The sequence below is a fragment of the Panthera uncia genome (genome assembly GCF_023721935.1).
Source record: "Panthera uncia isolate 11264 chromosome A3 unlocalized genomic scaffold, Puncia_PCG_1.0 HiC_scaffold_11, whole genome shotgun sequence".
NCBI lineage: Eukaryota > Metazoa > Chordata > Mammalia > Carnivora > Felidae > Panthera > Panthera uncia.
In genome coordinates, this window is record NW_026057578.1 from 22,866,211 (window position 1) to 22,879,201 (window position 12,991).

The 12,991-nt window shown below is 41.7% G+C and overlaps 1 protein-coding gene across 1 annotated transcript in view; it reads right to left on the bottom strand.

The window, feature by feature from the left end:
• The window catches only part of PHF20 (PHD finger protein 20), a 46,346-nt gene extending 34,168 nt beyond the window's left edge, over positions 1 to 12,178 (bottom strand). The window contains exon 1 of the mRNA XM_049650873.1: positions 10,757 to 12,178. Within this exon, the coding sequence (XP_049506830.1) occupies positions 10,757 to 10,901 (145 nt within the window). The 5' untranslated portion in view covers positions 10,902 to 12,178. The remainder of the gene's footprint in view (positions 1 to 10,756) is intronic.
• Positions 12,179 to 12,991: the final 813 nt, after the last annotated feature.

The window sequence follows — 12,991 nt, forward strand, 5'->3', positions numbered from 1 at the left end:
ATGCCTGCATCTTCCACCAAAAAAAAGTACTACAGCCCTTCTTTTTTCCCTCTGAACAGCCTGCTCCCTATTTCTCCACCAGATCATCACTAAGCTATGAGAGCAGAAGGACATCAGACAACTGCTTCCAGTTTGACCTGAGAGGGAAATAAACCTCTGTCTTGTTGATGCAGGCCACCTTGGTTCTCTCTTTCAGACACCATAATCTAATTAAGCTCAGAGGGCTCTCTTCCCTTTAAGGAGAGAGAGAGAGCATGCCCTTGTAAGAAGGCCAGTCTAAAGCCACAAGGTATAGATGGCAACAAAGAAGGGCCCACTCCAGTGCCCCAAGACTCATTTCGGCCTACAGACAAGGGTTACCCAGAGTGAGAACCAAATGGATGTAACAACAGGTAGTAAGCACAAGTGAGGTCCCCTTTGATTCTAGAGTATTCTTTCTGGTACGAACTGCTACTCACAACTGAACTCATTTATGTAGAAACAAATCCAGATACCAAAGAAGCCTGAACTTGCCACTGGAAGAGAATTCATTAAATGGATTCTGGTATTCTGAGAAACCTAATTTGGAAATGCAAACCTAAACTGACCTTCCAAATTCACTTATGTGATGAAAGGCTTGGCTGAGGGAAAGGGAAACATCTGGAGACCAGAGTCAGAAGAGGCATCTCAGGGACAAACGATCATAGCCATTTATTCTCCTCGATGCCTTTGAACCTCTACCCTGCTTGGTCCCAGCATGGGAATACCTTTCTTATTCCCCGGCCTTGGTCCAAACCCTCTACCCTCACACTTTAAGGTTTAACTCGAATGTCACCTTGTCCTCTTAACGTCCCAGCTCCTGCTGTACAAACAAAATCTGAATCTTTGTTTCCACAGCACTTTATATGTTCCTAATATAAAACTTAGCTCTTTTCCCTGCATCTGATTATGGGCTTTTCTCCTCACGTGAAAGGGCCTTGTCTCATTCATACCTGATCGTACATCATCACTTTAAAAATGAGGAAATCACATCTGTAAAGAGCTCAGATCACAAGTGAACAGTAGCAGGACTGCTACTAAGATTCAGTCTATGGACTCTCAGACCAGAACTGTTTCTTCTGGTCAACCAACCCAACAGGGAAATTGAGAGGATTGAAAAATAATCTCTGCAGAGCATTTTCTGGTTCTCATGGAACAGAAGCACCAGGAATCTCCACGTGAGAACTCCATTAGATCTCAAGGTCCCATTTGCCACAACCAGAGCACTCAGCATAAAGAGAGTACTTCTTTACAATAATTTTCACCAAACAGCATAATTTCTGTAATATTCTATGTGTTTTTCACTTATGCATAATGTCAAGTTCGCAATGCCTATGAACTAGGACACAGGTTGCCTGGTGTCAGAGTCTCACCTTGAAACATCTCTCCACCTGAACCCACCCCGTCTGAAATGCCACCCCTGAATACCAGAATTTCTTAGAAGTCTGAGTGAAACCCAGGTATATTGAGAATAGGTGACCTATTATGCTGGTTTTAATCTTTCAAATCTTGAGAAATTTAGTTACTGGATTAGTCAAGTAACCAGCAAAACCATGAGGAAACAGAAGGAGACTTTGATGGGAGACAGTGAGGGGAGATGCCTGGAACAGGGGGTGCCCTCTGGAGGCCTGGGGTCTATGGAATCTTCTAAATACCCTCCTATGTTTGCTCTCATTGACAGCCAGCGCCATGGTGAAGGATGAACATGTCTCCTGACCCCAGTTCACTGATGATGATAACTTAGGGTCCTTCTGGTTACTGGCACAGGCAGGACTAGGGGCCAGGGTTTTCATTTCCCACCTAGAATATAGCAAGGTAAACCAGCTGGTTTCTTTCAGCCTAATAACTGCTGGCCATCTCAGCAACCACGCACATGAGAATTGTGAAATCATCCATGAGGTCTGTGTCCACTTGACAGGAGGACAGAGTTGTGTGTTCCTTCCTGGCTGCGCAAAACCGCTCTACCATCTAAGAGGGTACGGGAATGACCAGGCTATACCCCAGACAGTGGGTGAGTGGCCTATGTGGCCCATTCTGCCACCAAACTGACCAGTTTTACAAAGGACCAGCAGGAGAGTAACAAGATAAAGCATAGTGATTTAAAACACCCATCTGTTCACCCTAAAGCTTTTATTTTATTTTTATTTTTTATCTTATTTATTTTATTTTTAGTAACCTCTACACCCAACATAGGGCTCAGACTCATGACCCTAAGACCAAGAGTTGCACACTCTCCCAATGGTGCCAGCCAGGCACCCCCTAAAGCATTTTATATCGTCCACCCCTGTCAGTCTTGTGTTTTTTTGGTTTATGGTTTCTAAATGTTTATTTATTTTGTGAGAGAGAGAGTACACGTGCACAAGTGGGAAAGGGGTAAAGAGAGAGGGAGAGAGAGAATCCCAAGCAGGCTCTGTACTCTCAGTGCAGAGCCTGACACAGAGCTCAATCCCACGAAATCAAGTTGGACCCTTAACTGACTGAGCCACCCAGACACCCCTGTTTGTTTAAGTAGTATTCATGCCCATCGCAGAGCCCAATGCAAGGCTTGAACTCATGACCCTGAGATCAAGACCTGACCTGAGATCAAGAATCAGATGGTTTAACAGACTGAGCCACCCAGGCACCTCAGCAGATCATGTTATTAAAAAGAAAACTGGCAGGCAAAAATTCCCAAGTTCATCAAATTTCCAAATCACAATGAAACGGATCTTTTAGTTAAGAGAGAGAATCAAATCCCAGGTGGCTATATTGGTATGAGATCCAAAAGCAGTACACAAAAGTAGAAAATCAATCACTGAGGTTTCTTATACCAAAATGGCAACAACCTGTCTATTGATTTTGCAGCTCATTAGTGGTCAGCTGAATTTAGAACTAGATCTCTGACTACCTGGGATAATGTTTTCACTGAAACAAAGAGCTACTGCTTATTAAGAGTTTACTGTAGGCCAGATATTGTGTTAAGCATTTTACATTACATTATATTTAATGTAACAAAGCTCCAAGGTAAGTAGTAGTATTATTTCCATTTCACAGATGGGAAAACTGAAGTTCAGCAAGTTCTTTGCCCAAAGTCACATAGCAAAGCAAGTAGGGAAGGCGGTGGGGGGGGGGGGTTCAAATTCAGATGGGCTGACTCTGAGCCTGCACATATTACTCAACACAAATCACAAACCTCAAGTATAGTTAATCAGGAATCGCCAAACCAGACAAGCAATCTACACATGGCCAAGAATGCCCATCCTGAACTCAGGTGTGTTACACTGGGCAAGGTCCCTCCTCAGACAATTACCATGACCAGGGACAAGGAGAACTATGCCTAGCTCAGAGGGCACACACCATGGTAGCCAAGCAAACACATCTTTCCTCAGTCCCCTTATGGCCTCCTGTCTGTCAAGACTCAGCCTCTGGAATAACTTGGTTCTAGACACTCTGTCACGGTGATAGGCTGAATCCACCTCCAGCTGCTCCCTAGTTCTGCCTGCCCAGATGTCACTCCATCACCGGATCCATTTCTACTAGGTCCCAACACATCAATATGCACAATCACCAATCCCTGAGCGCCGGCTGTGTTCACAGCTCTGAGCAGAGCCCACGGGATACTGCAGCAACAACATTCATTCCTCTCCAACAGTAGTTACAGTCCAGCTGAAAAGCTCATATCAATGCACTAACTTCAGTCATACATGGCTGGATGAGACAAATAAAATCATAGCCAAGGGGAAGAAGGAAATGCACCTCCCACATATGGGACCCTATATAACAGGCTCATTAAATACATTAGCTCACAGACTCATCCCAAGAACTCATCCAGTTTACACAGAGACAGAGAAGTAGGGAAACCTACAAAAAGTCCAACAACAGTTATAAGAATTGGATAGGATTCACAACCCACATGCCCAGCACCAACATTATGCTCTGCAAAAACCATCATTCCATCCTTAAATATTTCTTAGCAGATGAGTGATATGATCAGGTTTGTATACTCCAAGTTCCCTTACAGCAAAATAAAAGATAAACCATAGTGAGTAAAGGACGGAGAGAAGAAAACTGGTTGAGAAACTATTACAACAATCAAGGCAAGACAGGAAAACCTGGATTACTGCTGGGGGACAGAGAAAAAAGGGATCCATTTGGGGATAAAGCAGATGTAAATAAACAAAAAATTAAAAGCTCCTCAGTTACCATTATTTCAAGTGAAAAGACTGATCTTTTATCTCAGCATCTCCTTGTACTTTATTTTCTTACATTCTTATAGCAATTTTAATATTTTCGAAGTGTCTGTTTTATGTAGGCCTTTTATTGAGGCCTAAAACATACAGAGAAAACTACACACATAATAAATGTATGACTGATACAAGCAGGCCAAAAGTCTCCCTCCTGCCCCCACCATTCATTCATCCACCGACCACCCCACAAGGGTAACTAACCACTGTCATACCCTCAAACAGCACAGATTATTTTTATCTGGTTTTGAACTCTATATAAAACCGTATCACATAGGTTATGAGTTTACACTAGCTCAACACTGTATTTGTGACATGTACCAAAGTTGGTGGGAGGGCTGTGGTCCACTCACTCACTGCTGTGTGGTATTCCACTGGATCAAGATATCACAATTTATTTACTCTATTCACACATTTACAGATATACCTCAGAGATACTGCAGGCATGGTTCCAGATTACCACAACAAAACAAAGGTCGCAATAAAGTGAGTTGAATGTATTTTTTGGTTTCCCAGCGCATATAAAAGTTATGTTTACACTATACTATAGTCTATTAAGTATGCAATAGCATTATGTCTTTAAAAGAAAAAAAACAAAGTACACACCTAAATTAAAAAATACTCAATTGGGGGCACCTGGGTGGCTCGGTCTGTTAAGTGTCGGACTCTTAATTTCAGTTCAGGTCATGATGTCACAGTTTGTAAGTTCAAGCCCCATATTAGGCTCTGTGCTGGCCACTCAGAGCCTGCTTGGGATTCTCTACCTCCTCTCTCTCTGCCCCTCCTCTGCTCTCTCTCTGAAAATAAATAAACATTCAAACAAGAAACACTTTATTGGAGCCTCCAAATTAGGCTCAGGTCATGAGCTCATGGTTTGTGAGTTCGAGCCCCACACTGAACTCTCTGCTGTCAGCACAGAGCCCACACTGGAGCCTCTGTACCCCCCTCTCTGTGTGCCCCTCCCACACTCGCGCTGTCTCAAAAATAAATGAATATTGTAAAAAAAGTTTTTTAATATTTTATTGGTAAAAAAACGCTAACCATCATCTGAGTTTTCAGTGAGTCATAATCACTGATCACAGATCACCATAACAGATACAATAATATTGAAAAAAGTTTGAATAGACACATAGGTCAATGGAACAGAACAGATAACTCAGAAATACACCCACAATTATATGGTCAATTAATCTTCAGCAAAGGAGGCAAGAATATGCAATGGGAAAAAGGCTCTTCAACAAATGGTACTGGGAAAACTGGACAGCAACATGTAAAAGAATGAAAAAGGACCACTTTCTTTCACCATACACAAAAATAAACTCAGGGGCGCCTGGGTGGCTCAGTTGGCTAAGAGTCTGATCTGACTGCTGATTTCAGCTAAGGTCATGATCTCCCAGGTCATGAATTCAAGCCCTACATCATGCTACAAGATGGGCATGGAGCCTGCTTGGGATTCTCTCACTCTCTCCCATGCCTGTCCCATTTGCATGCACTCTCTTCACACACCCCCCCCCAAAAAAAAACTCAAAATGGATTACAGGCCTAAATGTGAGACCTGAAACCATAAAAATCCTAGAATAAAGAACAGGAAGTAGTATCTCTGACATCAGCCATAGCAACATTTTTCTACATATATCTCCTCAGGCAAGGTAAATAAAAGAAAAATAAACTATTGAGACTAGATCAAAATAAAAAGTTTCTGAGCAGCAAAGGAAACAATCAACAGAACTAAAAAGTAACCTATTGAATGGGAGAAAGTATTTGCAAATGACATGCAAATGACAGGGGAGGGATCCGATAAAGGGTTAGTATCCAAAATATGTAAAGAACTTCTAAACCTCAAAACTCAAAAAAACCCCAAATAATCCAATTTAAAAATGGGCATAAGTTATGAACTGTATATTTTAAATATTTCAGAATTTTAATTTTTTTAATGTTTGTTTATTTTTGAGAGAGAGACACACACACAGAGTGTGAGCAGGGGAGTGGCACAGAGGGAGACACAGAATGCAAAACAGGATCCAGGCTCTGAGCTGTTAGCATAGAGCCCAACTTGTGGCTCAAACTCACAAGCAGTGATATCATGATCCGAGCCAAAGTCAGACACTTAACCGACTGAGCCACCCAGGCGCCCCAAAAATACTTCAGAAATTTAAAAATAAAATACTAAAATCACTGAAATATGTTTACCTATCAGACTCACAATAATTTAAAATTTGGTAATATTGATAATATTAAAAAACTGACACACATGACTAGTTGGAGAGAGATTATAAACTGAAACAAAGTTTTCAAAAGGTGATTTGGTATCATCTATCAGAAGTTTAGATATGCACATACCCTTTGCTGAAGCCAACCACCTCCAGGAATTTATCCCATGGGTTTATTTGTACACAAGGGTAAATTAATCTTTGGGAGGTTTACTTTATTTTAGCACTTGATAGAGTGAAAAAAAATGGCAAAATATAAACTTTTTATAGGAAGAATGTTTACAGTACAGTACACTCATACAATGAAAAATGACAACTGTCAAAATCGGTAGAACCACATATCAACACTGATATGAAATGATGTCCAAGATATCTTTAATGAAAAAAAAAAAAAAAAACAAGTGACAGGTGATACTGTGTAAAAGATATTTTCTATGTAGACGTGTTTGGATATGCACAGAAAATATCTGAAAAGAGTTTGTTAAATAAAAATAGTTACATTTGCAAAGAGGGTGGGAATGCCAAGGGGAGGGATACCTTTTCCCTTAACTCTGTTGTACTGATTTATACAGCAATCATATGTCACTTTTGTACTTGGGGATGGGTTGTAAAAATGTTACAGATTCTAAACTTAGAACCACTGAATTGGAATGTGTCTGGAAAGCAGGGCCCAATAAATTCATATTTTAACAAGTCACCAAGTATGACTCCCAGGCAGCTGGGTTAGTTAGCCACTGCTCTAGGTGAGACGTGGGCCAGGTGGCATTTTGGGGAAGCAGAAGATCTCAGTGACAGGTATCTTATGTCCTAGGAAATAAGCTTGCCCCTATAATTAACCATGTATTCAATGACAGAGAGATATACTCACCTGAAAGATACAGAGTGGCCACCAAAGCCAGTAGGACTGGCCAGGAATAGACATTAACATCCCTAAGGAATCAATGTTTGGCCCTAAATGAAACAAGCAATGCCCAGGCAAGAGAATGCTCTGGTCTGAGGACTGAGCCAGTCTTTTCTTCCTTGTGCCAGGAATACTCACAACCAAGATCTCAAGCAAAACAGGACTCAGGTCTCTTCTGAAATGCCCAGAACAGAGCCTGGCACTTAATAAGCACTCAATAAAGAGGTACTGAATGGACAAATCAATCTATTTTAGTATGAAGCACTTCTAACTCCAGTGCTCTGATCCAATGCTCAATAAGCAAACTGTTCCTACACAGGAAAGGAGTTTTGACAGCTGTGGGCTTCGTCTCAAATAAATAACTGGCACGTGGCCTTGAGCATCAGTCTACTGCCATTTGGTTCATACGAGCCTGCTCTGAGAGACATCTAACCACTGATGGGTACCCGAGCAACTCTGGTGAAGTCACTAAGGTGGTGAGTGCTGCCATGCCCTGTGGCCCTCATGGGGAGTCTCCTCCTGGGTGACTACTGGCCAGCTGGCCTTCCTCAGGCAGCTCCTGTTAGCTCAATGCTCAGGCTCACCAAGTGCACAGCTAGACTACCTACAACAGAGGGTAATAGAGCCCGATACAGAGGCTACTAGCCATATGCAGCTACTGAGCACCTGAAATGTGGCTAGTCTGAAGTGAAATGTTCAGTAAACATAAAATACACACTAAACTGTAAAGGCTTAGTATAAGAAAAAGAATATAAAACAGCTCACTAGAAACTTTTATACTGGGGTGCCTCAGTCAGTTAAGCCTCTAACTCTTGATTTGGGCTCAGGTCATGATCTCATGGTTCATGAGATCGATCCCCACAGCAGACTCTGTGGTGAGACTGCAGAGCCTGCTTGGGATTCTCTCTCCTTCTCTCGCTGCCCCTCCCCACCTCAAATAAAGAAATTAAAAAAAATAAATAAATAAACTTCAAAAAAAAGACATTTCTATACCAACTTAATGCTGAAATGATAGCATTTTGGATATAGTAAATTAATAAAATACATTAAGAATGATTTCATCTGTTTCCTTTGACATTTTAAAATGTGGCTATTAGGAGCGCCTGGGTGGCTCAGTCAGTTGAGCATTTGATCTTGCAGTCTGAGAGTTTGAGCCCCACATTGGGCTCATTGCTGTCAGTGTGGAGCCCATTTCAGATCCTCTGTCCCCCTGTCTCTCTGCCCCTCCCCCATGCTCACTCTCTCTCTCAAAAATAAACATTTTAAAAAAATAAAAATTAAAAATTAAATAATAAAATAAAATGTGGCTATTAGAAAAAGTTACATGTGGTTCACATTATACTTTTAATAAATAATGCATCAGATATGACTAAAAGATTCTACCTTGACCTTCACTCACTAAATCTTCAAAACATGACTGAGGACTGATCTCTCACAGGGTCAGAGATCACCTTAGTTGACACAGCCCTGCCCCATTGTCCTGAAACCTGATTTCATACTTTCTTGGGAATACTGTCACATGTCCTAGGAGTTCCACATATCATTTAATACCTAGGTATTATATCAGCCAGTAATATATAATGATGTTACAATTTCAGGTAAAAAGAAGCTGGAGGGCTTGTAGAATTTACTGGAAATTCATTAAAAAGGCTTCTGCAGGCATGTGGCTCAGTCAGTAGAGCATGTGACTATTGATCTAGGGGCATGAGTCTGAGCCCCACGTTGGGCATAGAGATTACTTTAATTTTTTTTTTTTTAACGTTTATTTATTTTTGAGACAGAGAGAGACACAGCATGAACGGGGGAGGGGCAGAGAGAGAGGAAGACACAGAATCGGAAGGAGGCTTCAGGCTCTGAGCCATCAGCCCAGAGCCCGATGCGGGGCTCGAACTCGCGGACCGCGAGATCATGACCTGAGCTGAAGTGGGACGCTTAACCAACTGAGCCACCCAGGCGCCCCAAGAGATTACTTTAAAAAAAAATGGGGCATCTGGGTGGCTCAGCCGGTTAAGCATCTGACTTCGGCTCAGGTCATGATCTTGCAGTTTGTGAGTTCGAGCCCCGCATCGGGCTCTGTGCTGACAGCTCAGAGCCTGGAACCTGCTTTGGATTCTGTGTCTCCCTCTCTCTCTGCCCCTCCCCACCTCCTCTCTCTCTCAAAAATAAATAAAAAACATTAAAAAAAATTTTTTTAAGAAATAAAAGGTGAGGGGGGTGGTGCTGGCTGGCTCAGTCGGTTAACCGTCCGACTTAGGCTCAGGTCATGACCTCGCGGTGAGTTCGAGCCCCACATTGGGCTGTGCTGACAGCTCAGAGCCTGGAGCCTGCTTCGGATTCTGTGTCTCCCTCTCTCTCTGCCCCCCCCCCCACCCCCCCGTCCCCACTCGCACTCTGTCTCTCAAAAATAAACATTAAACAAAATTTAAAAATTTTAAAAAGTCTTCTGAAATTCCCCCAGAAATTTGTAATTTTTCAATCTCTTAAGTTTTAGAAAAAATCTCCAGGGGCACCTGGTTGGCATATGGTGGAGCATGCAACTGTCAATCTCAGGGTTGTGAGTTTGAAACCCATACTGGCTAGAGATTACTTAGATGAAAGGGAAGGAAGGAAGGAAGGAAGGAAGGAAGGAAGGAAGGAAGGAAGGAAAGGAGGGAGGGAAAGAGAGGAGGGAGGGAGAGAGGGAGGAGGAAGGAAAGAAAGGAAGGAAAGGAAGGGAAGGAAGGAAGGAAGGAAGGAAGGAAGGAAGGAAGGAAGGAAAGGAGGGAGGGAAAGGAAGGAAGGAGGGAGGGAGTGAGGAAGGAAGAAGGAAGGAAAGGAAGGAAGGGAAGAAGGAAGGAAGGGAAGAAGGGAGGAAGGCAGGAAGGAAGGAAAGGCCACCAAAAAGGTTCTTTGTACTAAGACATCAAGACGAGACTTTGTGGTAATCCTTACTACCTCCATTACAATTTTTTTTGTTTTGGGTTTTTTGTTTTGTTTTTTTTTTTTTGAGAAAGAGAGAGCACACACGTGCAAGTGAGCGAGGGGCAGAGAGAGAGAGACAGAGAGAGAGATAGAATCCCACAAGGGGCAGAGAGAGAGAGAAGAGGGCCATACCTGAAGCGGGGCACAAGCTCACCCAATGTGGGACTCAAACTCACGAACCGTGAGATCATGACCTGAGTCCAAGTCAGGTGCTCGATGACCGAGCCCCCCAGGTGCCCCCACTACTATAGTTCTCGTTCCTCCAGGAGGGTCACAGCCCTTCGATGTAATTCCTGAGGATCACTTGTCCGTTTTCATCTTTTAAGATTCAATTGGACCAAACCAACTTAACACCTTCTTCTGTGTCAGAAATGCAAGCAGTGTGACCTGAGCAACAGAGAGTACTCTATAATATAGATACAACATAGAACCAAAATACTTACTTGGGGAACTGGCAGAGACCCGCTTCCTGGTCAGGCTCTCCTGGCTGGCCTTGTCTGAAGCTGAAGAGCCCCTCGTTTGGACCTGCCTCTTTCCTGGGTTCTCATCTGGCTCTGGTGACTTCTCCATCCCGTGGAAATACTTCATGTGATAGTGCAACAGTTTGGCCTTGCGGAAAAATTTTAAACAATCCACAACCTTGCACCTGAACTTGTGATCTAGGTCGACAGCTGGGGCTTTACATGTCACAAAATCGTCTGTTTTCTTAAAAGTATTTGTTACTGAAAAACAGAACAGAAACAAAAACAAAGATTCCTCGTGCTTATCCTACTTATGACAATACATGCATTACACACGGCAACAAAAAGTGAAAGAGCAGAAAGCATATGGAGACAGAGACATCAGGCAGCCATCACCTCCCCAGATTACTGTTTGGAAAGAAAGGATACAACTTCAGGATAAATAACAGACACTCAACCAAGATTCATCTTCTGAATGAGAAGATCAACATGTTTTTGTTTGCTTATTAGATCGCTTCTCGGCCTTTTGGCTAAGATAAAGTGTTTGCTTATTAGGCAGCCACACAACTTCTCAAGGTTGTAGACTATAGGGAAAGAACAGGAAAAATCCTTAAAAAAAAAAAAAATCAGAAACCCAACCCAGTACTTAATACTCTTGACTTAGAACAGATTCAAACTTACTACGATCCTAATACTTGTGTGTGTGGCCAAAACTAGGGAATATTCTGGGGGGATCTTTTTATAAAACCAAAGGGATCTCACAATGATTTTTGTACAAAGAGAGTGTAACTGTTACAAAAGTTTTTGATATTTTGCTACTATGTACTTTGTTTGAACAAAGGACTCGGTAAGAAAAAAAAAAAGATAACCAAATGAGTGGAGCTGAAAGGCATGAGGAGAACTCAGGAGGACTCCATGATCAAATTTAAAGAGGCAAAAACAGTTTGAAATGCACCCTCTGCCCCAAAAAACAAACAGAAGGCAACAATTTGCCATGTATCAATGACAAAAAATAAAGCTGTAACAAGAAATTCATGTGTGTTGGAAACAGTTTATTGAAGACTCCTTTCATAATGCCCTCACCCCAATGAGAGTAATCCCCTTAAATTCAAATTTTCCTACACTCTTGATTAGGTCACCCAAGAATATCCTAAAAAGACTTTTCTTGGGTGAATCAAGTATTTCCCAAATACAATGATACAATTTCCATTAGAAGCAGATAGCATACTGAACCTTTGGTAAATATTAGGATTACATTTTCAAATACCATTCCACAATCAGAAGAAATAAAATTCTTAAACTCAATCTAAATCAAGTCAACATTTCCAAATCAGCACTAGGGTAAGATTACAAAACTGGTACGTTTGATGATCTGATGGATGCCACTATATGGGCATTTTAAACAAGTTAAAAAAAAAAAAATACACATACACACACACATCCTAAAGCAGAATGCCTTAAAATCACTTTCTATCTATGACAAGAAATAAAAGAAAGAGGTTCAAATCAATAAGATGCAGTTAAGAGAAGAAAACTAACATGAAACCAAATGGAATACATACTTAGAAACATGGGTGTACTGAAAAAGCATGTCAGTGGAGAAATTCAAAACTCAAACCTCCAGGGGCACCTGAGTAGCTCAGTTGGTTAAGGTCTGACTCTTGATTTCAGCTCAGGTCATGATCTCAGGGTGGTGAGATTGAGCCCCACATTGGGCTCCACACTAAACAAGGAGCCTAAGATTCTCTCTCCCTCTCCCTCTGCCCCTCCCACCGCTCACACACACTCATTTTAAAAACAACAACAACCAAAACCACCTCAAACCTCCAATACATCCTAAAATTATTTCTTAAATTACAAGTGGTTTCTCTGGAATTTCCTCCTCTTGAGCCTATTAAGCTGAACCATATGAATTTGCCATTTTTATAGATTAATAAAGTTAAATATTGGCTATTTCATATGGTTCAACCTAATAATTCCTTTTCCATTTTGACGGTCTCCAAAATCACTGCAGACAACCCCACTAACCATCATAAGAATAAGGTAAGGTCCAACGTCAGAGAGCATCAACACCACCTGCCATCTGAGAACTACAGCAGTCAAGCTCAGCTATAGTAAACTCATGCATCCTTTGGCTTGTGTTTGTAAGCTGTGGTTATTGTGATAAGTTGACTTATAATGGAAAAGAACAATGCCAAAATACAAACATCTTTGAGT